We start from the raw sequence: 22,174 nt of genomic DNA, 5'->3' as shown, positions 1-22,174 counted from the left end.
GGTAAGTTGATAGAGAAGTTTTGTTCGTATTAAGAATTAGTCCAAATTTGGACCTTGGAAATGATGATGAGTAAATTTGAAAATATATTCAATTGATGCAGTCTCATGTGTGTGAACCCGTCAATTTTAACAAGGAATTTTGAGACCAAAATGCATGTGGGTTTCCCAATTCCCATGTCTCTTAAACAAACAGTAAAAAAATTTTCTTTTCAAATACCATTAAAAATTTGTTTTTCATTAAAATTCAACCTTGGTGGCAGTATCAAGCATAAGGTCAGCAATTCTCTTCGTTTTTTTTTTGAAATAGGGTCTATAGGTTTTTTTTTTTGAAATATCATTAAAAAAATTTACTTCTCATTAGAATCGAACATTGGACACATATGTCTAACTCATTCGATTGTCAACCGAACCACCTCTCGTTAGTAAATAAAATCTGTAGTTGGTATTTGATAGTATTGAAGTGAGTTTAACAAGTATGGAGCAATGGAAAGCCACAAAATCCAAGTCTGGCCCACAAACTTATATCAGCCCAAACAGCAACGGCCGGCCCATTCGTGTATACCATTGCATGTGAAAGAAAAATCCCTAAATATGACCATCTCAAGTAAAGCATCTCTCTCATTCATAAGAATCAGCAAAACGAATCTCTCCAATGCCAAACCATGCGACTGCAGAATAAATGATCAGCGGAAACATCAAAGGGAATTTCCAAAAAAATCTGTCTCCACCCAAAAAATATAATCTCAAGATGCATCTCTTACAGTTAGATTAGAAATTAGAACCCAATAATTTAACTACACTGCTGTACAGAGCTTTTACTTTTAAAACATTAGTTCCTCCACAATGCAGCTTCTCATGGGTGACACCTCAAATGCCCCTTCGTTAGATATTGAACTTCGTCTGTAAAGTTCTACATGACCAGAGAAAACCTTTTACCAGCAGCCCACCAGTCACTCTGCGTCTATGTGTCGCGGATCAAGTATTTGGTGCTTGAAAGTGGAAATTTGCAGTTGAATACAAAGTACCCATATTGCTGATGGTATCTCCTCGCTTGTGGCTTTCTAGCGGAAATTCAAGGGACTATTAGCAATTTTTGCAAACAAGAACTTCATGTAGTTTTATTTCTATCTTATGTGCCTCTCACTTTGTTCACATACCTCCTAGCATTTGAAGGAACAAAACCTTGATATGCATCATCATCTATCGTCTCATCAATCAGAACTGACAACAGGAGCAGTCATTTCTCAACTTTGGTTTCCAGGGTCACAAAATCACAGTTTATGCCAGTTTTGATATGGTTGCTTTCCACATCGCTTCAACAAGTGCATACAACCAGCTGCTGTAAAAAGCCCAATCGCAGCAAATGCCATCATTGTTGCATTCTCTATGCTCTGATGGTAACCTCTCTGTGAAAAAAAGAAGAAGCCAGGCACAATAAAAACATTACTTGGCATTAATGCAGCAACTGATCTATCATGTACTTATATTCAATACCATTTTTCCTAGAATCCATTGTTGATACGATTTGCATTGTACTCTTGGACATCCAACAAAGGATCGACAAAGATGTTGTTTGACCAATTACGATTTATATGTAGCAGAAATTGCAGGTAATATGATCATGGTGTTTCTGAGTTTTATCAGAGCGCAACATCTAGATGAACATGGGCAAAAGATAGGCCAAAACCACCCTACCATTGAATAGGGTGGAGTGTTCGACACTGAACAAAATGAAGGACATCAGGAAACAATTGTTAAGCTGCAGTGTTTTAGGGTTGATCCATGTGCATTGAAGTTAGAGCCATTAGTAAAACAATCTCATAGATTAAGACCTCAGAATTCGGAATATCTGACGGTATGAAAAGAAAAGAAAAGAGATGGCAACAAATCCAGAGATGAAAAGAGGATCCTAAGTCCTAAATCAAACCTTTTTCAAAAAGCTATCAGTGATTGCCAATGTCATCCAAGAAAAACAGAGAGAGAATTTTATCAGTGTCCAAAGCAAAAAATACTTAGGAATATTCTCCCTTTTATATTCCCCCTTTATTAAGTTGATGTCCGGTTGTTAATCTATTATCTTTGAAAAAGTGGAACCTCCCAAGGTCTAGCCACAAAATGTTCTTCTATTCTTAATCACTCTTTTACATAAAATCTATACATCAGGATGCTTTTCATTTAAGGATATTTCTGAGTGAACCTTCTTAACTAAAGTGAAGAGAAACAAAAACATTGAATTCAGAAAATTAGCGTAAGTGAAACCAAATTTACTATTTTATAAAAATATAACCAGCTAGAACTGACTTGATTTAGCTTTTCACTAAAGGAAATCGACTAAGTTTGGGGATTATTAAATTTAACCGCCCCAAATTGCTTCCATAAGCAGATAACACTTAGTACCATAAATTGATTTGGGTTATAGAAACGTACTTGCATCAGAAAGAAAAGAAGAGCAGCATTTGCCATGGTTAGAGAAAGACTTATCACCCCTCCACGCAACTCATTTGGCACATACCTGCGATAATAATAAGAACAAAAAAATGAAGATCAATATCAATATTATAAGAGTACCAACCAGTTATGTCAATATTAAATAACAAACACTTGCAGGTTGCAACACACATGGACTTCAATCTTGCAAGGGAGGGTATAACTAGGCCAACACCGGTATGAAATATGCAAAATAGTGACACTAGAACTCCAACTTCCTGGACATTACACGTAAATTGTGAAAGTCAATCACAAGAAGCAGAACAAATAAGCCATATGTCTTCTATAATCAACAATACGACATTGAAACCTGATAATCATAGGCAACTATAGACAAAACAAGTCCCAATGTAATGAATGCATATACTAGGCAATCCTCAGTGCGCAACAATGCTGGACCATTGATCAGCCATGGGAATGCTGTACTTCCAAGCATTCTTGCGCCCAGCAAACATGAATATATCAACCCTAGATGCACTTCTCGTCCATCAGCCTAAAATCAGACGTAGAAAATTATTATAATTCTGAGAAACGACCAATAAACTAACTTACTTGATCTAGTGACCATGTATAATTTGTTCATTTTCAACATCAAACAATGTTTAATAACTGGAAATATGTTCATACCACCACTGTTGGGGCCCACAATATCCAGAAGACCACAATGGAAAACTGAAGGCAAGCCTGTGTGCATACCAATAGCCACATTCTTTTATCTGTTGATCACCAAGAATCATAATAAAGTTAAAATTGAGACTTCCCAAAGTTTTAAGCTGGCTGCCGACCTACCGCAACCCTCCTCCTTTATCATTAGTCAAAAAAAGGTGTTAATGCTCTAAATGAAGCCATACACTTTTAAGCACAGCGAAAAATGATAAGCATCGCTTTCTTTTGCTAAATAAGGAAACCCGTGCTCGAGGTTCATTGCAATAGATTTGCATTGTTAAGGGCAGGAATGAGCACCAAAAAAAAGGGGAATTGGACAGGCAACCCAGCCATCCAAAAGAAGAAGGTAGACCATGAACGGTTTTAGTCTATGCAGACCATGCTTATTAAGAAGTAATGCCATATAAATGGCTAGAGAAATAGAAGAAACTTATTCTATACGAATCTTACCATGAAAGATATATGCACTAAAAGACATCTTGTATTCCTGAATCGTTGGTGTATGTGGAGTTTGTGCCCATCTAGATACGCAGATGATGCCTATAAGTGCGAAAAATATTGCTGCATTGGAAGTAGACGCAATCCCTTTTTGCAGATTACTGCCTATCAGCCAATTCACAAGCACCTGGCTTGCGATTAATGATGCTGATTCAAAGAAAATCATTAACCAAAATGTGTCACTCAAACTATCTTGCCTGTGCCCTTGCTGAAAATTGAAACATAAAACTCAATGTAAGGATTCATGTTCTATTTTATTTTCTTTTTCCTTCACAAGAATGATTAAACAAAATTAATGTTTCTCAAACAACAAGGATACCAAATCTAAATCACTAACATTAGATCAAATAATACACTGAATCTGATGTTGCTCATTTTCACACGTTAAAAACCTCATGGGATCTTGCATCAAACATCCTTTTGAGATGAGAGCAAAGAATAAAGAGCTTCTTGGGACACACCTTTTCATTTTCTACAACCACCCATGTCTCGAAAATGAATACAAAGATTGAAGTGGCCAGTGATAAACAGATACTTGTCAGCAAGAAACTTGGATGTGCACTAATTTTCTTCCACACGCCAACAAAAACGTGTAGGATGCAAAAGGCTAGACAAACTTTCTTCTGTCCTCTATGAACAACCAAGAAACAATAAACTTATTAGGTTCACCATGATCTGTAATCCAGAAGAGCATAAATTTGACAAAAATGGCTTGTCAGTGTAAGACCACTAAGGTACTAACTACGATTGCACCCAACATGTCTAGGGAAAAAAAACAAATTAAGAGTATTTTCCTAATATATTTGAATCGAAATGCGACAGTTTTTCTCTAGAACACCACTGATTGCAAAGTACATTCACCAGAAAGTATACCAAAATCGAAAACATGTTTAAGGAAGTAAACTTACGTTAAATCAGAAAGCACTCCAAAGAAAGGACCGAGGAAGAGAGCAGCTGCTAACCCAACACAAATAGAGAACGCCATTTGCTCCTTAGTAACCCCATGGTGAGCTAACTCAAACTCTCCAAACACCGACCACAGCCCTTCCATCACTAAAAACAATCATCCCCAACAAAACAAAATGAACTCAAATAAACCTCATAAACCAGAGAATGCAAAATCGTAAATAAGAAAATGGAGAGACAGATTGCCCTTCAATAAAATACAAATTCTGAAAATCCTAAACAAGGGTACGGTGCTTATGGCTGCTGACCTGATGCGAGAGAGTAGAGGAGAAGAAAGTTGCATCGGAAACGGAGGAGAGAGGGGAAGCTGCCGTTGTCGAGAACAGAGGAAATTCTGTTGGAGTTGTTGCTGCTTTTGGAAACGCGAGGGAAGAGTGAGACGGAGAAGAAGCAACAGAGGAAAATGAAGATGTAGAGAGCGGGACTTGGTTCCCAAACGGAGCTCTCGATCAGCACTGCCATTGTTCGGCAATGAAACAGATAGGACGATCTCTAGATCGTTCTCAGTGTCAATATCTAAATATGGCTCCGATTAAGATTTGAAGTGCAGGCATCTGAATCTCGACATGAGAGAGAACTAGTTCCGCATCGTTCGCAGTTTGCTGATGTGAAGTTGCGAACTCTACGAAACGCTGCGTTTTGCGCTTTCAGCCTTTCACAGTTTGCTTTTTTTTTTTTCCAAATAAATAATTAATTAGTTTTTTTAATACAAGTACAATATACGACACACCACCAGATCAAGTTTATGAAAGTACAGATGTCAACATGCCACACACAGGAGGCACAAACCAAGCCCACGCACACCACCAGATCAAGTTTATGAAAGTACAGGTGTCAACAGGCCCCACACATGAGGCACAAACCAAGCCCACGCACACCACCAGATCAAGTTTATGAAAGTACGAGTGTCAATAGGTCCCACACAGGAGGCACAAACCAAACCCACGCAGGGGCAGACCAAACCCACACATTTCCTTATAAATATTGAGGAGGAGGTAAGACTAGAACCCATGACCTTAGTCAAGGACATGCAAAGTCATTGTCACTCAACCAATGACTCATTTACAAATAAATAATTAATTGCGAACAATAAATAGACACTATTAGAACACTCGTATTAGTGTCTCATAACCGATTCTCTATATACAAAATGGAGATAGATGTAGCCTCATCCTATTAATCCTTATAAACTATCATATCATCACTTATTAATGCTTATCAAACTATCATATCATCACTTACTAATCCAGCTTCTGGCTATCTGGATATTCTTCTCGCCTTTTCGATACTCAAGCATCTCCAATGATAGCAAAGAACATAACACTTTATTATGTCTTGATAGTAATGCTAAAAACTGATTATCAAGTGTGCACTACAATGACAACACATTTTCAAGCACTCCATAACATCAACTACCAACTACTTTTCCTCCCTCTTGTTTCTCTTTCCACAGGTGACGAAATTTTAAGAGTTTATATAGGTTCATCAAATGTGTTGTGAAGAATATTATTTTCACTCATTGTAGAACTCAAACACTCCAAAATTTCCATAAATGCACTTTCAAGTTTCAACCACTTGAAAAAGTGTCCATTGGAGTTACTATAGAAAAAAAAAATACATAGTACTTTATAAAAAAAAAAAAAAAAAAGAGTACATCAGAAACATCAGTAACTTCGATGGAAATCAGAAAAGATTTAATTGTCTCTATTCATCAATGGAATCCTGCGCCATGAATCTGTTTCACCAGTGCTTCAGTTAAAACACACTTGTGACTGAGACTCAGCTACACAGTAGTTAATAAGTTAATTTAAAGCTGTAGTCAATTTGAGGAAAAATAAGGGAAAAAATTAAATTTTATATGCATAGAGTATCTTTAAATAAAAGAATTCATTGTCTATTATCTCCAAGACATGAACTGGTCAGTATCCAGAATATGTCTGCTAAATTTCTTCTACCAACCATAAAAGGAAAAAAAAAAAAAACAAACTACTGTTCAATGAGTTTGGACCCTGGATCCAACTCTGTCTTCAAGACCTTTAGACGTGGCATTAGTTCTTCTAAGCTCCAGTTCCTGCAGGGGAAGTGAGAAAAGTTTTTATGAAAGTAATTATATAGGCAATCATAAGAGCAATATAAACTCAAATAATCACACTGTGTAAACATGCATGAGAAATTACCTCCCATCTAGAGCAGCTGGATGGCTTGAAATTGATTTCTTTAAATTAAGAGCTAGCTACCTAAATGCTTTGGCATCTGCAAAATCCCAGTTACTATTTCCTTGTACCAATAAAATCAATCAAACAAGAAGCCCCGCAGGTCTCAAGAAAATGCTTACCCGAAAATCATCTTGCATCCAACTAGGAATGCTTTCCGAAAGCAGGGCAATATACTGCTCCATGGCCTTCTCAGGACTCAAATTGCCTAGTTGTTGCCAAGCATTCCTTGCAAAGTATAAATATTTCCCTCTATCAATTCAATTAGCAATCATAACCTCTGATTATGACATGTAATCAATCCATGCCATCAAAGGGGAAGGGCAGGAAGGCCTTATTTTCAAATTCATTTGCGGTTGACCGTCCAAACTTAACTTAATTCTAGCACTTGTTTTCAGTAGCATGAACTGCTAACTAGTTTTTGGCATTAAAACAGAAAGGACTGGTAACACTTGATATAAATCTAGACATTTTCTTTAGTTCCTCCCCATCATCAAGCCTTTATCAACTCAATTTCAGGCATTATTCTTCAACAATAATGTAAGTTAATTCACCACTGTCAATGAACACTTCATCAGCTTAACCAATTCGCTTAAAGAACAAATACTAATTGAAATAGGGCCAGCCTTGAACAAAAAACAATAAGCATGATGAACATAAAATGAAAATTCCTGGGAGGAGATTACCATTTTGTGCGAGCAGAGACCTTAAATGGCATTGGTTGGGGCTGATGGCAGGGACCTTCAGTGGCAACCTTATGAAGCGCATAGAGTCGCATCTTCGCATCACTACCAAGACTCGATACTGGATCAGCATTACTCCTTGACGCAAGGTAAACCACAGCAGCACCAAACGCCTCCTCCAAATCAGTCCTCTCAATTCCCTCCCAATCATCTTCCTCATCAAACAATCTCTCATTGGCAACAACATCATCGACATCCATGATTACTCCATCAATTTCGTCGTCCCCTTTGCCAGAATTAAGGCCCAGTGAGTCACCAACTTCATCATCTACATAAACTTGAATCTCTTCGGACTTGTTTACACAAACATCGTCGTCATTAACCGAATCAACTTCAATTTCGTCGAGGTTGACTCCTGCGGGACTCTCCGCAATATAGGTCTCTTTGCATTGACTATCATCAAGCAACCTTTCCTTCACAAAACCATCAATCTCTTCAGATTTAACTGCACGAACTTCATCAACTTCAATTTCGTCGAGATTGACACTTTCAGGATTCTCATCAATCGAGGTCTCTTTGCATTCACGCACGCCACAGCTCTCATCAGAACTTGTTTGAAGATATTTCTCTCTTGAATCATCAGCAACAGTTTCTCCAGAAACCGCATCATCGTCGTCTATATCAATCGATCCACGACTTCCATTGGAGATTTTGTTCGAGATACACTTATCGTGCACAGATTCAACAATACCATCATCTTCTACGGTATTTGGACTAACTCCTACACTACTCTTGCTTCCCGAATTCCTTTTCTTCGATTCTGCTTTTATTTTGAAGAATATAAAAGGAATGGCAACAATCAAGAGAGCGAATACTGATTCAAGAAAAAGCAGCATGACTCCTTGTTTTACAGAGACAGGAAGGCAGCGAAGAATGTGCTTGTTAATTAAGCAAGCAAAGAGAGATCGAACCAGAGTTCGTCTTTGATTGTGACAAAGGAGATAGAGACGTAGACAGAGTCGTATACTGACTATTAGAAGAGGATTTCGCAAAGCAGAGCAAGGTATATTCTAGTTCTATGCTATAGCTTCGGTGTCGGTTCTATCACCTATATTGTTGGCTTAGCTTTGTGCTAGCTATTTGAAAACGACTCGTTTGCTGTCGCTCTATCTGCGAGACGCAGAAGGAAGGAATAGGAGCAGTCAGTTGAGAAATCATTAATGGGGTTAGTTACAAGTTACATCCTAAAAAGATAGGGGTGAGACAAGTCTATCCGATCCAGATAATCGAATTGGCTGATCCGGATTAAATAATTTTACACATAAGTTATCGAAAATTGGGGTCCAAACAATTTTTTTTTGTTTAAAACCGAGTCCGGTCCAAACACCATAATTTTGTCTAAACCCTAACTTGAATTAGATTATTATCCGATTTACTTGTCCGGATTTAAACCAATCCTAGTTTACTTAAGTACGTCCGAAGGTCTGGACATGTAAATATTTTGTAGACACGTGATATTGTGTGACCCGGTATCGGTTTTTTTTTTTCCCTTTCCACCCTTACTTACAATTTACAACCATTAATTGGGCCGACCCAAATCTCGATTTAATATTTGGGCCTGACTTGAAAATTTGATTTAGTAGGCCCAATATAGTAGCAATCGGCCCACTGTTTCTAGGGGTAGTCAATAAGTCAAATAAGTGGGTGGGAAGATGAAATGATCCTCGTAAAATAATTGGACAGTGAATGCGCTGCATCTCACGTGATCCTTATCGCTCCAATTACATCTACGGATCTTGTAGAACTACCACCGTGTCATTGCTATTTTGCCCTTTTATTTTGCAATTAGGGTTTCGAGGTCCTCGTCTCTCGGAGCAGACATGGGTGGAGGCAATGGCCAAAAGGCGAAGATGGCGCGTGAAAAGAACCTGGAGAAGTCCAAAGGTGCCAAAGGTATGCGTTTTTCAGCTGTTCTCTTCTTCTCTTGGCAGGATTATTGTTTTGCGAACCAGATGGACGATTAATGAAGTTGACTCTCTCAGAATCGACTTGTTTTTCTATTTCGTTAGATCTTCATGTCGGTTGTGATGATTTTCTTCGTGATTATTAGTTTCTTTGTGTTTTACAGGAAGTCAGTTAGATACGAACAAGAAAGCGATGTCGATCCAGGTAATATTTATCTTTCAAAAGAATGTGACTCCGCGTCTTAAGTTTACTCTTATTTATTTTGTTAGTGATAGAGTGAATATGAAGAGATCCGTTGTCTTTGTGAAAACGCTAGAATTGAATATTTTCGAGAAATATGCAAAAATTAACAAAAGTGAATGTATAAGTGCCATCCTTGCACGCAATCTTTTTTTTTTTAGTTTAATTTTTGAAGGGGTAGTAAGGAAAGCATTTGGATTCTTGATTGGATACCAAGAGAATTAATGAGTGTAATAAAGTGTGTAAATAGGAATCCTCCTTTTGATCATTTGGTAGAGTACAATTTTGATGGTTTCAAGATATGCTATTATGAATTCTGCTGGTCAACCGTGATGGCTTGACTACTGACCAGTATTCTGCGCAAGTTAGTGTATTGAGAGAGCTGCTGGGAGCCTGGGAGTTCCATGTATTGCAGGGAAAATGATGGTCTTCATGTGGACTGCGTGCACCAACATCAATCTTTTAATGTCAAATAATTGGTGTGCGCTCTAGGAATTCTTTGTCAAAAAACTAATATGAATCTGTAAATATTTAGCGTTCTCTTTTTTTATGAAGACTCTTAATAAATCTTTTTCTATTAAAAAAGTTGTTATTTTCTTTGGGTTTCCTACTTGGAATTTCATGCATTCCCGTTTCTGGGTATTTACATTACATCTAACTGGTTGCATGGCTGTTTCGTCATGGCTGATTTATTTGTTTTCATTGTATCTTCAATTGGAGCTATGCTTACCTTGGATAGACCATCATCACTTTGATAGTATGAGTCCTCAATACCAATTTACTGAGTATTTTGAGTTGTGCATTCATTCATTTTTTTTAGCATTGTCTCTCAACAACCGAACATTCTGGATCGTTGAGCATGGTGACTTGTCTATCTTTTCTTATATGATGTTTTCCCATTATATCTTCAGTTTGACCCTCAGATCAAAATTTTCGCACAATTTTTCCTTTTGTTGTTGCACCAAGTTTATCAATATTGTGATTGGTAATTGAGTCAGTGTGATCAATATCTTTATGCATAATTGTACATTTTGTATTACATTGATTCTAGTGAGTTTTGAATGCAGTGCAAGGTGTGTATGCAGACATTCATGTGCACTACTACAGAGGTGAAGTGCAAGGAGCATGCTGAGGCGAAGCACCCTAAATCTGACCTTTATGCTTGTTTCCCTCATCTTAAAAAGTGAATGAAATCGGGGAAAATTATAAACTTAGACATATTTTGGGGACATGATCACCTTCTTGTGTAAATTTTTATATTATGATCTCCCTAATCCTCTTATATCTTTGTGGGCAAGTTAATATGATATTGTCTGTTTGTTATTGATGTTGTTGTGGGCAAGTTAATATGATATTGTCTGTTTGTTATTGATGTTATTGTGGGCAAGCTAATATGATATTGTTTGTTTGGGCTATGTTTCTTATTTACAGGTTCTTGTTTTTTACTTTTTTCCATCTCGTACTTTTTCCCACCTGACCTTCAGTGTGAGAGAGATTTCCCCATCTATTAGCATGTGATTGGAGACGGGATTCCTGGTCTCGGGCAGTTGACATGGAATGTCTTGAACGTCATACTTTGTGAACCAGAGGTTTTGTTATGTTTTGTGTGATAAATGTAGGTTTTCTTGCTTTACTTATCAAAACATGCTTCATGCATTTTCTTAACAGTTTTTTTTTTTTTTTTTTTTTGGGGGGGGGGGGGGGGGGGGGGGGGGGTGGGTGTTGGGAGGGAACAGACCTTGTTAGCTTGTTGAGCTTCTTCTTTCGTATCCTGTGATGAACATTTCAATAATCATTGGGTCTGGCGAGGCAGTTTTATTGTCCTAGGGTTAGTTGATTGCATTGTAAAGGGAATAGAAGCGTATCTGTTAACTTATATAAAGCACGTGTGGGGGGTGCTTGTGAGATCAGGTATCTTTGTTATGTTGTGGTTTGTTGTCTGCAGACGTGAAACTATTATTCTTCATTCATTGATCATTTGAAAACTTCCTGCAAGCCCCACATTATGATGCTTATATCATATCCTGCAATGATTGAAACCATTTAGTGTATCAAATCCCAAGATTATTGCTTCTGGTTTGTTGTTGTATGGACAATCTTTGCTCAGAAATCAGAATGTACCTCAAGATCAGCTGAACTTGATCTGCTGGTTCATGTTGAGAAGGTAGAAGGCTGACATGCAAAGCTACCATACAAATGCCACATCAAATTCAAAACTATGATTACTGCCCTAATGCACTTTTAAGAGTTCTTCACAGTCAAGTAATCAACTCCATGATTGGCATACGACAGGGGGAAAACACCCATATATATAATTGAAGCAGATAGATGCCATTTGTTCCTCTCTCTGCTAGTACGTTTAGGCTAGCTAGTAGTAGTGTATGCACATTTAGAAACAAGACACCCTACTCAGCATTTGTTGTTGGAACACTTTAATTTTGGATATTGTAAGAAGACTCAAATAACTTGTAGAAATCATTTTCATGGAGTTATGCAACCTTCTTTTTGTGGCTGAAAATCATTTTCATGAAGCTTATAATAAAGTGAGATGAGATTTGGAGCGACAATACTACACATCATCAACAAGCGCGGAGACAGTGCGTCGTGCTACATATGTACCGACTCTTATTAGAGCCCTATGACTCTTCTTGTCTTTGTATGGACCGATCCAGCTTGGCTGGAATCAAATCAATGCTGGAAAAAATTATTGCTTGAATATTTGTGGGCCTTGATATCTATCATCTTGATCTAGCTACCTGATTAGTAGAATCCAATGTTCTGTAAACACACAGATGCTATGTTTCCTTCCCCCACAACCACCTAGTTTAGCATGGCATGCGAATCGCTGAGTTGACATAAGCCTCGCAATGTCAAAATAGCTCGCACCATACTGGCAAGAGATAAGACTAGGCCGAAACATGTGCATGTAGGGGTCCGGAAGGGGGACAAGCCCACAAAATTAGGATTTCACAAAGAAATATCCTAACTGATTGGTTCGAACTCCCGACCTCGGACGTCATAGGCAGTAAATCCGAAGAGATAACTAACTAGGCGGTATTGCCAAGTGGTTCTTCCCCACCCTTTGAGAATCATGTGAAATGGAATCAGAGTATTTAATTCATAGTTTTGGATCTTTTTGGCAAATACTTTGTGATTGGAGACCACCATTGCTTAGGCTTCACTTAATGCAGGTGTAGTTGGGTGGTTGTCTCTTTGACTGGGGTCAGAAAGATTTATGTGTCTGCATTATTTGGATTTCTGGACCCAAAGAAACAATATATGGGATTGTGAATTGTGAAATCATATTAATGGTGTGAAGTGAACTCATCATTTCTCATGTCCCATGAACAATTAATCAACTTTGGGGATAAGACACTCGGAAGTACTGTTTGATGTGTACAAGAGAGCTATAGTTTTCATTAATGTTTTAGGGCACATGTATTTATTATGAAAGGGAGTCTTCAATCTTCACAGTGCCCGCACTCGACTGCTCTTTTCAAAGAGCAAAGGTGGTGGAGACTGATCTTCACAGGATAAGCTGCCTGCTAATACCAGCTAGCACCTTTATCTTTCTCACAAATGAACACTCGCTCACTGACATAGACCGTGGTGCGAGCATGGTCGACGTTCCCCAGTTATATATCTCCTAACAGTGAAGGAACTAGAATATCTAAATTTACTGAGGGCACAAAATTCAGGATCTAAATTCAATGGAGACACAATAAGTAGTAAGGGTTCAGGGTAGCGCTCTCAAATTTATTTATTTTTTGGTTATTTATGTGGCACAATAATCGCTAGTAATATTTTCAAACAATAAAATTATTTTGATAAATTAAAATCATAAAAAAGTCACTTAGATTAAAAGTAAGCAACACAAAGAAACAATTCAGAATTGACCTCATTGAATTGATCATTAATGCTTATCAACAATCGTATTACAAAAGCATTCCACGCGAGAATGGATTGATTTTAATTGGGGGCTTGATGAATTTTTGTCTACGGATCCCTAAAGCTCATTATAAAAAATTGCAAAATTTCACCGAGGCCTAGCCCCTAGTGATTGTCAAGCAGATCCGCTTTTGTCTATGATATCTACAGTAGAAGTCATGTAATTGCATACATCGAATTTGTTCATTAATATCGGATTCACACAATTTTTTTAAATTTGATAAACAGATTGAACATCTATGATGACTATTAAAGTAACTTCAACCATACAGACTGTTAAGTCCCACATCGACATTTTTCTAGGTTTGAGTGAGTTGGGTCTAAAGAGAAATAAAGTCGTGCGGACAATATTATTGATGTGTATGGGGATGGATTTACAGCACCCCAACAACCAAAAAAAATAAAAAAATGAAATAAAATCATTCACAATTATTGCAGCCAAAAGCCCACAAATAGCCAATGTTGCTGTATTTTTATCTTTCTATTTGTCAGTTATTCCTTTACTTATTTTTCATACGTGGAATGAAATCACCAGAGTAAATGAGGAGGGGAGGGACGAATTGTCTTGAGGAGGATGAGAATATGTCCCACATGAGGACTTTCCAACTCCTGCCGCCAATCAACATCCAATCATATCATCTTCTGAAACCACACACTGGAACCAAACAATCTTTCTAGCTCCCATCACATGTAACCCTGTTTCCAGCAATTATAACCCCAAATGCCACTAACTCCCCATATTACCCCCCCATAGAATCATAGAATCCCTTCTCTTTGATAGATATGGTGTCTAGAATGGACAATTCCAGCACAACTTGTTTGTCGTTTAGTGGAGCTGAAGATGGATAATACACTTGGTTGCCTGAGAAATCAATGCTTGAGGTTGTGGGTTGTTGCTGCTTCTTCTCTCATTATTGATGAACAACTGTTCATTTCAACCTTCTTAATAGAAAATTTGAATAAATAGATCAAAAAAAATACTGAAAGAGTACTTGGACTGAGGCCTGCATATTGGGTTTGGAACAGATTTGCAGAGGACGTACTGAAATCCAGGTTTTCTTAGTGTTTGGGGGGGCATTGTTCTCATGGTGATGGAGACATGACTGTGATAAATCCTTTACAATCTCTGCCATGGAGGATATTGATCAGGAGGAAATTCCAGCTGCCCATTTCAACATGTCCTCTAAAAAGAAGGAGCTTCTGTCCACAGCAATGAAGAGAACCAGTGAATGGTTTGAATTATTTCTCGTAATTTGTCTTGTCTAATCGTTTTAATTTTTTAGAACTGTTGGTCGATATTACCTATTGAGAAGGAGTGATTATGGAAGAATACTAAAGAGGGTATCTGAATTTTAACAGGATTTTCTCCCAGGAGATTCCAAGTGATATAACAATTCATGCTGGAGGAGCTTCCTTTTCACTGCATAAGGTAGGGTTTCAATGTCATCTCTGTCTCAGTTTCAGATTTCATTTTAGCTTGGAGATTCTTAATTTGAGGTAACTCCAAGGAATTTTCCTCTCTGGGTACCTCTATGGCGTTCCTACCCTCCCCTATTTTATTTTACGAAAATATATCGTTTCTCCTACTCGAACTCATAACTCTCTTCTAGTTTTGGAGGATGATACCCAAGTATCTATTGTGTCCATGATAAGTGAACCAATTCACCTGTTATTTTTTCTATGTTTATATGCAAATCAAACCAACATTGAATGTGTGAGACAAAATTCTAACATTAATTATTAGATTTGGTTTTTATTATTGAATGGATTAATGTAATTCTGTTCCCATTTTTCATTACAGTTTCCGCTTGTCTCAAAATGTGGATTTATAAGGAAATTGGTATCAGAACCTAGTGATGCTGATACTTCTGTCATTGAAATCCCTGATGTTCCTGGCGGAGCGGAAGCATTTGAACTTGCTGCAAAGTTCTGTTATGGAATAAATTTCGAGATCAGCACAGAAAACATTGCTACGCTGCGGTGTTTGGCAGAGTATCTTCAGATGACTGAGGACTATGCAGTTGGGAACTTAGTTGGAAGAACTGAAGCTTACCTGAATGAAGTTGCGCTAAAGAGCCTTGCAGGGGCAATTAAAGTCTTACATCTATCAGAGAACCTACTTCCAATTGCCGAGAAAGTGAAATTGGTAAGCCATTGCATAGATGCAATAGCATTAATGGCCTGCAAGGAAAGCCAGTTTTGCATTAGTAGCAATGAGGCTCTAACGTCCTCCACTGTGTCTCAACCGAAACCCGTTGTTGATTGGTGGGCTGAAGATTTAACTGTTCTTAGAATCGATATCTTTCAACGGGTTTTGATTGCAATGATAGCAAGAGGATTCAAGTCATATGCTCTCGGTCCGATACTTATGCTGTATGCACAGAAATCTCTACGAGGTTTGGTGAGAACCCTACCCGAAAATTTTGAGTTCCTGATTGTGTGGTTATTGTGTATGTTCAAACTTTAAAATTTCGGTTCTTTTGCAGGATGCTTTTGGAAAAGGAAGAAAGAAAATTGAGCCACAACAGGAGCATGAAAAGAGGGTTGTTCTGGAAACAATAGTGAGCCTCTTGCCCAGGGAGAGGAATGCAATGTCTGTTAGCTTTCTTTCTATGCTGCTTCGCTCCGCAATATATCTTGAGACAACAGTTGCTTGCAGGCTTGACTTGGAGAAGAGGATGGCCCTTCAATTAGGACAGGCTGTCTTGGACGATCTTTTGATTCCTGCCTACTCATTTACCGGAGACACATTGTTTGATGTCGACACTGTTCAGAGGATCATGATGAATTATCTCGACTTAGAAATGGATCGGAGAAGTTTAGACTATAATGCTGTCGACGGGTGTATATCCCCTCTTCCAAATGACTTGGAGCGGGTTGGGAAGCTAATGGAGAACTATTTAGCTGAAATAGCCTCTGATCGCAACTTACCTGTTTCGAAGTTCATCGGTATTGCTGAACTTATCCCAGAACAATCGAGGGCAACGGAAGATGGGATGTACAGAGCTATAGACATCTACCTCAAGGTGTACTCTCTAGCAATTCTATTCATCTTTTCATCCTCAAAATTCAATAGGCTACTAGCTTGTCTCTATAATGAAGTTTCATCATCAATAGCATATTATTGGTTAATCTATTGCAAGCATGCTGTGCTATTATTATTGTCTGAGCTTGACAGAAACTGTATTGATGCAGTTTCCTTTTATATTTGCAGGCTCATCCTGCTCTAAGTGAGATGGAGAGAAAGAAAGTCTGTAGTTTGATGGACTGTCAAAAGCTATCAAGGGAAGCTTGTGCTCATGCTGCTCAAAACGACCGGCTTCCAGTTCAAACTGTAGTTCAAGTGCTTTACTACGAACAACAACGCCTACGAGATGTCATGAGTGGCAACCTCTCCTCCGGTGGAGAATCACCCGCTATTCCTTCCAAAATAAATGTATACTCCACTGATATTCATCCAGTTCCGGACGAGCTCTCCAGCTTAAAAAGAGAGAATGAGGACCTAAAGTTAGAGCTAGCAAAAATGAAAATGAGAATGAAAGAAATTGAGAAACCATCTCATATATCAACTCTAAGAAGTCCTGGATCAAACCCTATGCCATCTGCTGGAAAACCTCCTCTGCCTCGAAAGTCCTTAATCGGCTCAGTGTCTAAAAAACTTGGGAAGCTCTATCCTTTTATACGTACGGATGGAGATGCTTTATCCAAAGGTCGTGCAAAACCCGCAAAAGATCGGCGGCATTCCATTTCTTGAGACTTATGTAAGTTTTTGAGCAGTATTAGCCCATATGAGCCTTTTAAAAGAGGACTAGAAGCTGGTTTCCCCCTCTAATTATGCTTTGTTTGTGTGAAAGACATTTTGTAAATAGTGTTGTCATTCTGCTCTGAACAAAATAGAATGCTGCACAAGGTTATTGTTGATTGAAGTGAAAGTTTTCATGCTGCTAAATCCAAACAATCATTTATGGCAAGGCACAAAGATGCAAATCTTCAAGCTTGGTGTGCTTTTACAGCTCTTTGATTGGACTAGAATTTGAATTGTTTTGTCTGATTGAAACTATCATAGGAATTGAAAAGTTTGCATTCAGAAGAGATTCCAAGGCCCCAGTTGAAACATTAGTATTCTCACATATTAATTAGTGTTCTTGTCAATACATTATTTAGTAGAACAATTAAATAACATCATTCGTGCATTATGATGTAGGACTAGTGTTTGAAGTTAATTAGAAGCAAGCCGACTAATAGGCTCGAAAAGTCCTGATTTGACTGAAAGACTCATTTCGACATATGATTGTCAAGGCTAGTCGTCACTCGCTCAGACACTAACCCCATTCTATTTTGGTCAAGTTCCACTGGTTAGGGCATCGAATGAGTCTTTTTAGTGTTTTTGGATATTTTTTGTAATTTCGCGTTTTATATTTTTTTTTTTTTAGATTTGCAGTCGCCTAAGACTCATTATCTTGTTGCTTCAAAGAAACTAATCAAAACTTTGAGAGCGTTTGTGTTTTTTGTGTCTGGTGGATTTCAGTATTGGTATTCTAGGTTAAACGTTGGTTTCCGACTGCATCACATTACTATTGACTGATCTGCTGTTGATCAGGAAAACCCATCTTTTTCAGCTACTAAGACTGCAAAACTGCAGTTGGCAAGTCCTGTCTCAGGTTGTTTTGAAGTCACAAACTATATAATGAAACCTCAATATGGTACCAACCTCCAGTTCAGTACCTGGTAGGATAAGTCTGTAGGGTATGATGCACCTTAATCAGGGAATCAAAAGCTTTTGAAAAGGTGAAAGAGCAGCACAAAGAACAGGCTAGTACCAATAGTGCACGTTAGTGTCCCAGATCATCATGTCCATGCGTGAATTTTATACTCTATTTGCAGGAATCTGAAGTTGGCATTATTGTTGTAGGTTGGTTTGTCAAGATTAATATATATATATATATATATATAATCTAGTGTTCATCTGGTGGCAGACAGGAAAGTATAAGTTCCTACTATTTCTTGGTAGGGGGGACCAATCCCAAGTGCAAAACTGGATCAAAAATAATGATGAAGAAAGCTGCAATGGTTGACTGCTTGAGTTTGATTCTCTAAGAGGTTACATCTACAAAGAAGAAAAAGAAATCAAGAAAGAAAAAAGTCACAGATTTCTTTAAGAAAACCAGATTGACATTGATTTGGGACATGTAACATGCCAGCCTATACTGACCGCACGGCTTGACCTTCTTAGACTCAACATCAATTTGTGTTCAGAAAAAAAGTCATTACGATATAGTTAGGAAGTTTTACATATTATATTTTGCACTTCCCTTCTTCCTCTAAGCGAAATGCAATTTAGAACACTAAGCCTCCTCGTAATTTTGTAGCTCCCCCAACACTATCAAGCTTGATACTGTAGATGCTTGTGGCCTAATTCACTGGAGACGGGTACTGCAACGCATGTAATGAGTGTAATGACACATTGCTATGATGAAGATATTAATCTTCAATTGAAAAGAGATCGGCAGAATATCAGATCGCCAATTAGTTAATCTTACTGGGTTTTTGCAGAACATGAACAAATTCTGACAGGATTTCATCACTCACCACATCAAAAACTGGACAGAAAATTCACACAAACCATTAATGACAGAACAAGTCGATCGGAAACACATCAAAAAGACTTCTCATATCGACTCAAGAACTTTCATTTTATTTTTTTTCAAGGCATGTTGAGACTCAAAACCTGGAAAAGCCAAGGAGGAGCTTGCTGTAGTCTCTGCTGTCTCAATTGTTCTTCAACATCAACACTGCTTTTAGACCCTATTGAAGAAGAAGAGAAGCTTGGTCCTAAATCGGACATTAATGGCGTATCGGATTGCTTTCTCCGATCATATCTCGAAGGACCAAGTGTGAGCTCAATCTCAGTCTCATATATGATCTCCAAATCACCATAATTCTCTTCAGCTGCAGGTTGATTTCTTCCATTAGGAGGCCTGTTGCTTGCAATGCTTTTCATCAGCAACTTCTGGATTCGATACAGCCGATGAAGTTCATAAACCTGCAGTATACCCATCATTATTAGCAGATGATGATATCTTCAAGATTGAGAATTTATTCATTTGAAGCAAATTCATTCCAACCTGCTCTTTGAAAGTTTCTTCATGTTTTAACATTGCCATTCTCATGTACTCCTTACTGTATGGCTTCAGCAGCTCCTCCATCTCCATTAACGTCCCTCCTTAAAATTAAGGAAACCCAGAAGTTGTTGAGAAATTTGGCAGAAGATTCAAAGCTAGGAATCCATTTCTAGTTAAGGAGGAGACCAGAGTATTGACAGGATATATGATCATGAGGCACTAAAGAGAGGAATATGTATCATGACATCAACTACTTTTAGGATAATTTGTCTGTTTGTTAAGCTTGTTTTCCAACCATTCAGACTTTTGGGTCCATGGGTGTAATAATTACTCTTCCATAAAAATATCTCTCCCCTAACACCATGCATCATCTATAAATAGTATATTATTGATACTCAAGATTGAAATACCATATCTATCGGCCTGACATAATCCAATCGAGCAGTTTATAAATAAAAGTCAACTCCTATCACATTGAATACATATTTTTTATGGTTCTAAGCACCAATAACAAAGACCCATGAAGAATCAATCCATACATGGTCGTGGTCCATAGCGGACAATATCTTCAATATATTTGGCCTCAGTCGGAGCAATATCTCGATCCAGTTAGACGAGTCTCTACTTGTTCACTTGTTAGGTTTAACATAACTCATCCCACAAGTACAAGAGAGTGTCAAGATTGAAATCTCACATAAACGTGACATAACACAGTCGAGTAATTATAAGCAAAACTCAATTCCTCTCATATTGAAGACACGATTTCATGGGTCTAAATACTTATTGCAACGGTTTATGAAGAATAAATCTGTGAGAACCTTTATCCTAGAGCGGATAATATCTTGAATGTGTTAGGCTGAAAAATTCCAACACTCATTCCAACTTTTAAAATTGACAAAAACTGAAATTCAAGTACATACTGACTTTGTTTTGAACCTTTTTTTTTTTTTTCCCCTATGAATCTGGGTTAAAAATTTTCATGTAGATTCTCTTAAGAAAGCACAATTAATAGAGACAAAAAAGAAAGAACAGTGAGAGTACTAATAAGTACATTGTATTAGAGATTGAATGTGGAAATTACCTTTTGAGATTCAAGTGACAATCCAGAAGATCATGCAATTTCTTGCTACCACAACTTCAAAATCAACGACATGTTTGCCTTGTCAGAGAAATAGAGGCCTCACATTCTTCATCGATCATCAGTATTTAAGATTAAAGAAAGAAGAAAAACTGTAAGAAAGAACATAATTAAGATGCCTCACGCAGTTCCAGCAATAATCTTGTAGCTATATATTTAAAATATTCTAGAATCCTATACATACAATACATACATATACAAGGCACTTCCATACACCGCATATATAACAGCTTAGGAGAATCACATGCATACAAATATAAAATAATGCATGATTTGATCACTTAGAAGAAAGTGAAGAAGCCAGAGAGAGGGGGGGGGGGAGATGTGGATAGAGAGTGACATGGAAGCACGCGTTGCCGGGGAGAGGAGGAGCAGCCGTATGGGCGGTGGGCCCATCCATTGTGTTTTGCGGAAAAGAAGGCTGATGCCCAAATGTGGCTTTGTGTTGTTGGGGTCCCACGCCAAGAAAAATAAAATAAAACCCAAATAATATATAGTTATCCATTTATCCACATCTCTCCCTCTCTCTCCTGGTTCTTCACTTTCTTAATTAAGGAGACATGGATATATTAATTATTATCACTCCAGCACATATGAATTAGAGAATAATAGCGATGACAATGATGACCCATTGTGGAATCTCGATTCTAGGCATTTTGAGTGATATATTTATTTGATCTGTTACATGGCATGTTGAATTAGGGATGGCAAAAAAAAAAATCAGTTCTGCGTCGAATAAGATCACGTGTTTACGAAATATTTATATATTCAGACCCTAACCCTGATTGGATTTCGGACATACTTAATTGACCAAACCTTGATTGATTTAAATCCGGATAAGTGAACTGATCAATAAACTAATCCGGATTAGGGTCCGAACAAGATTTACGTGTTTGAACCTAGATCCGATTTTAAATCAGATAAAAAATTTACGTTTAGACCCAAATTTAGAAATGGACAGAATTTTGCCACCCGTATTGAATGTTGATTGCAACCATCGTAAAGAAATCAAATCAAACTGTATGTCAATCCGAATGAACACCATAACAAGAGAATATAACTTGTCTAGTGAATTGAAGTGGGCTTAGAACAATTTAGGAACTGGGGTGTCATGTACAAGATCCACGAATGTTCTAGCCCATGAAATTGCAAAACGGGCCGCTTCAACCCAATTACTGGGCCCAAGCCCCCATGATTTGTCGTTTCTTTTTCTTCTTTTTATTATAAAATATTGCCTTGTACATATAT

The 22,174-nt window shown here is 37.8% G+C and overlaps 5 protein-coding genes across 11 annotated transcripts; 2 read left to right on the top strand and 3 right to left on the bottom strand.

The window, feature by feature from the left end:
* Window positions 1-705: 705 nt before the first annotated feature.
* On the bottom strand, window positions 706-5,263 carry LOC119998543 (molybdate-anion transporter-like). Of its 3 annotated transcripts, none has more exons than XR_005468276.1 (10): window positions 4,866-5,263; window positions 4,560-4,704; window positions 4,113-4,281; window positions 3,604-3,859; window positions 3,115-3,203; window positions 2,798-2,980; window positions 2,620-2,705; window positions 2,428-2,512; window positions 1,158-1,406; window positions 706-1,061 (listed from the first exon to the last, which is right to left on the bottom strand). XR_005468276.1 is itself a non-coding variant. In XM_038845894.1 (9 exons), the coding sequence occupies exons 1-9, from the start codon at window positions 5,077-5,079 to the stop codon at window positions 1,272-1,274; spliced, it is 1,362 nt and encodes a 453-aa protein (XP_038701822.1). In that variant the 5' UTR covers window positions 5,080-5,263; the 3' UTR covers window positions 706-1,271. The 3 variants fall into 3 exon arrangements, 1 of the variants encoding a protein (XP_038701822.1); XR_005468277.1 differs by having other exon boundaries at window positions 706-1,057; XM_038845894.1 differs by having other exon boundaries at window positions 706-1,406.
* Window positions 5,264-6,248: 985 nt separating this feature from the next.
* Window positions 6,249-8,579, bottom strand: LOC119997304 (acyl-CoA-binding domain-containing protein 3-like). The gene is made up of 4 exons (XM_038844223.1): window positions 7,517-8,579; window positions 6,953-7,058; window positions 6,795-6,870; window positions 6,249-6,688 (listed from the first exon to the last, which is right to left on the bottom strand). Exons 1-3 carry the CDS (start codon window positions 8,407-8,409, stop codon window positions 6,847-6,849), a joined length of 1,023 nt encoding a protein of 340 aa, XP_038700151.1. The 5' UTR covers window positions 8,410-8,579; the 3' UTR covers window positions 6,249-6,688; window positions 6,795-6,846.
* Window positions 8,580-9,244: 665 nt separating this feature from the next.
* LOC119997309 (uncharacterized protein At2g23090-like) lies at window positions 9,245-11,133 on the top strand. 3 transcript variants are annotated; one of them, XM_038844252.1, is made up of 4 exons: window positions 9,245-9,466; window positions 9,642-9,682; window positions 10,088-10,133; window positions 10,786-11,133. In XM_038844252.1, the coding sequence occupies exons 1-4, from the start codon at window positions 9,394-9,396 to the stop codon at window positions 10,848-10,850; spliced, it is 225 nt and encodes a 74-aa protein (XP_038700180.1). In that variant the 5' UTR covers window positions 9,245-9,393; the 3' UTR covers window positions 10,851-11,133. The 3 variants fall into 3 exon arrangements, with proteins under 3 accessions (XP_038700180.1, XP_038700164.1, XP_038700173.1); XM_038844236.1 differs by having other exon boundaries at window positions 9,255-9,466; window positions 10,071-10,133; XM_038844245.1 differs by lacking the exon at window positions 10,088-10,133 and having other exon boundaries at window positions 9,287-9,466.
* A 3,677-nt stretch (window positions 11,134-14,810) lies between these two features.
* LOC119997295 (BTB/POZ domain-containing protein SR1IP1-like) lies at window positions 14,811-17,660 on the top strand. Its single transcript, XM_038844210.1, has 5 exons — window positions 14,811-14,898; window positions 15,026-15,095; window positions 15,468-16,067; window positions 16,153-16,692; window positions 16,881-17,660. The coding sequence occupies exons 1-5, from the start codon at window positions 14,843-14,845 to the stop codon at window positions 17,418-17,420; spliced, it is 1,806 nt and encodes a 601-aa protein (XP_038700138.1). The 5' UTR covers window positions 14,811-14,842; the 3' UTR covers window positions 17,421-17,660.
* A 1,275-nt stretch (window positions 17,661-18,935) lies between these two features.
* LOC119982011 lies at window positions 18,936-21,076 on the bottom strand. 3 transcript variants are annotated; one of them, XM_038825347.1, is made up of 4 exons: window positions 19,792-20,084; window positions 19,395-19,709; window positions 19,207-19,266; window positions 18,940-19,099 (listed from the first exon to the last, which is right to left on the bottom strand). In XM_038825347.1, exons 1-3 carry the CDS (start codon window positions 19,876-19,878, stop codon window positions 19,252-19,254), a joined length of 417 nt encoding a protein of 138 aa, XP_038681275.1. In that variant the 5' UTR covers window positions 19,879-20,084; the 3' UTR covers window positions 18,940-19,099; window positions 19,207-19,251. The 3 variants fall into 3 exon arrangements, with proteins under 3 accessions (XP_038681204.1, XP_038681275.1, XP_038681121.1); XM_038825276.1 differs by having other exon boundaries at window positions 18,936-19,266; XM_038825193.1 differs by lacking the exon at window positions 18,940-19,099 and adding an exon at window positions 20,870-21,076 and having other exon boundaries at window positions 19,172-19,709; window positions 19,792-19,889.
* Window positions 21,077-22,174: the final 1,098 nt, after the last annotated feature.

The sequence above is a fragment of the Tripterygium wilfordii genome, chromosome 1 (genome assembly GCF_013401445.1).
Source record: "Tripterygium wilfordii isolate XIE 37 chromosome 1, ASM1340144v1, whole genome shotgun sequence".
NCBI classification, from domain to species: Eukaryota; Viridiplantae; Streptophyta; class Magnoliopsida; order Celastrales; family Celastraceae; genus Tripterygium; species Tripterygium wilfordii.
The sequence above is the reverse complement of the archived record's forward strand: the minus strand, read 5'-3'. Positions and strand labels throughout refer to the sequence as shown.

Coding starts and splice junctions, on each gene's coding strand:
- LOC119998543 (XM_038845894.1), bottom strand. CDS start 5,079: ATGGCAGTGCTGATCGAGAGCTCCGTTTGGGAACCAAGTCCCGCTCTC. Junction 4,705..4,865: donor CCTCTACTCTCTCGCATCAG/GTCAGCAGCCAT, acceptor GATTGTTTTTAG/TGATGGAAGGGCTGTGGTCG. Junction 3,204..3,603: donor TAGTGCATATATCTTTCATG/GTAAGATTCGTA, acceptor GGTGATCAACAG/ATAAAAGAATGTGGCTATTG.
- LOC119997304 (XM_038844223.1), bottom strand. CDS start 8,409: ATGCTGCTTTTTCTTGAATCAGTATTCGCTCTCTTGATTGTTGCCATT. Junction 7,059..7,516: donor GTCTCTGCTCGCACAAAATG/GTAATCTCCTCC, acceptor ATACTTTGCAAG/GAATGCTTGGCAACAACTAG. Junction 6,871..6,952: donor GGATGCAAGATGATTTTCGG/GTAAGCATTTTC, acceptor GGGATTTTGCAG/ATGCCAAAGCATTTAGGTAG.
- LOC119997309 (XM_038844236.1), top strand. CDS start 9,394: ATGGGTGGAGGCAATGGCCAAAAGGCGAAGATGGCGCGTGAAAAGAAC. Junction 9,467..9,641: donor GAAGTCCAAAGGTGCCAAAG/GTATGCGTTTTT, acceptor TGTGTTTTACAG/GAAGTCAGTTAGATACGAAC. Junction 10,134..10,785: donor GGGAGTTCCATGTATTGCAG/GGAAAATGATGG, acceptor TTTTGAATGCAG/TGCAAGGTGTGTATGCAGAC.
- LOC119997295 (XM_038844210.1), top strand. CDS start 14,843: ATGTCCTCTAAAAAGAAGGAGCTTCTGTCCACAGCAATGAAGAGAACC. Junction 14,899..15,025: donor ATGAAGAGAACCAGTGAATG/GTTTGAATTATT, acceptor GAATTTTAACAG/GATTTTCTCCCAGGAGATTC. Junction 16,693..16,880: donor CTATAGACATCTACCTCAAG/GTGTACTCTCTA, acceptor TTATATTTGCAG/GCTCATCCTGCTCTAAGTGA.
- LOC119982011 (XM_038825193.1), bottom strand. CDS start 19,878: ATGGAGATGGAGGAGCTGCTGAAGCCATACAGTAAGGAGTACATGAGA. Junction 19,710..19,791: donor AAGAAACTTTCAAAGAGCAG/GTTGGAATGAAT, acceptor GGTATACTGCAG/GTTTATGAACTTCATCGGCT.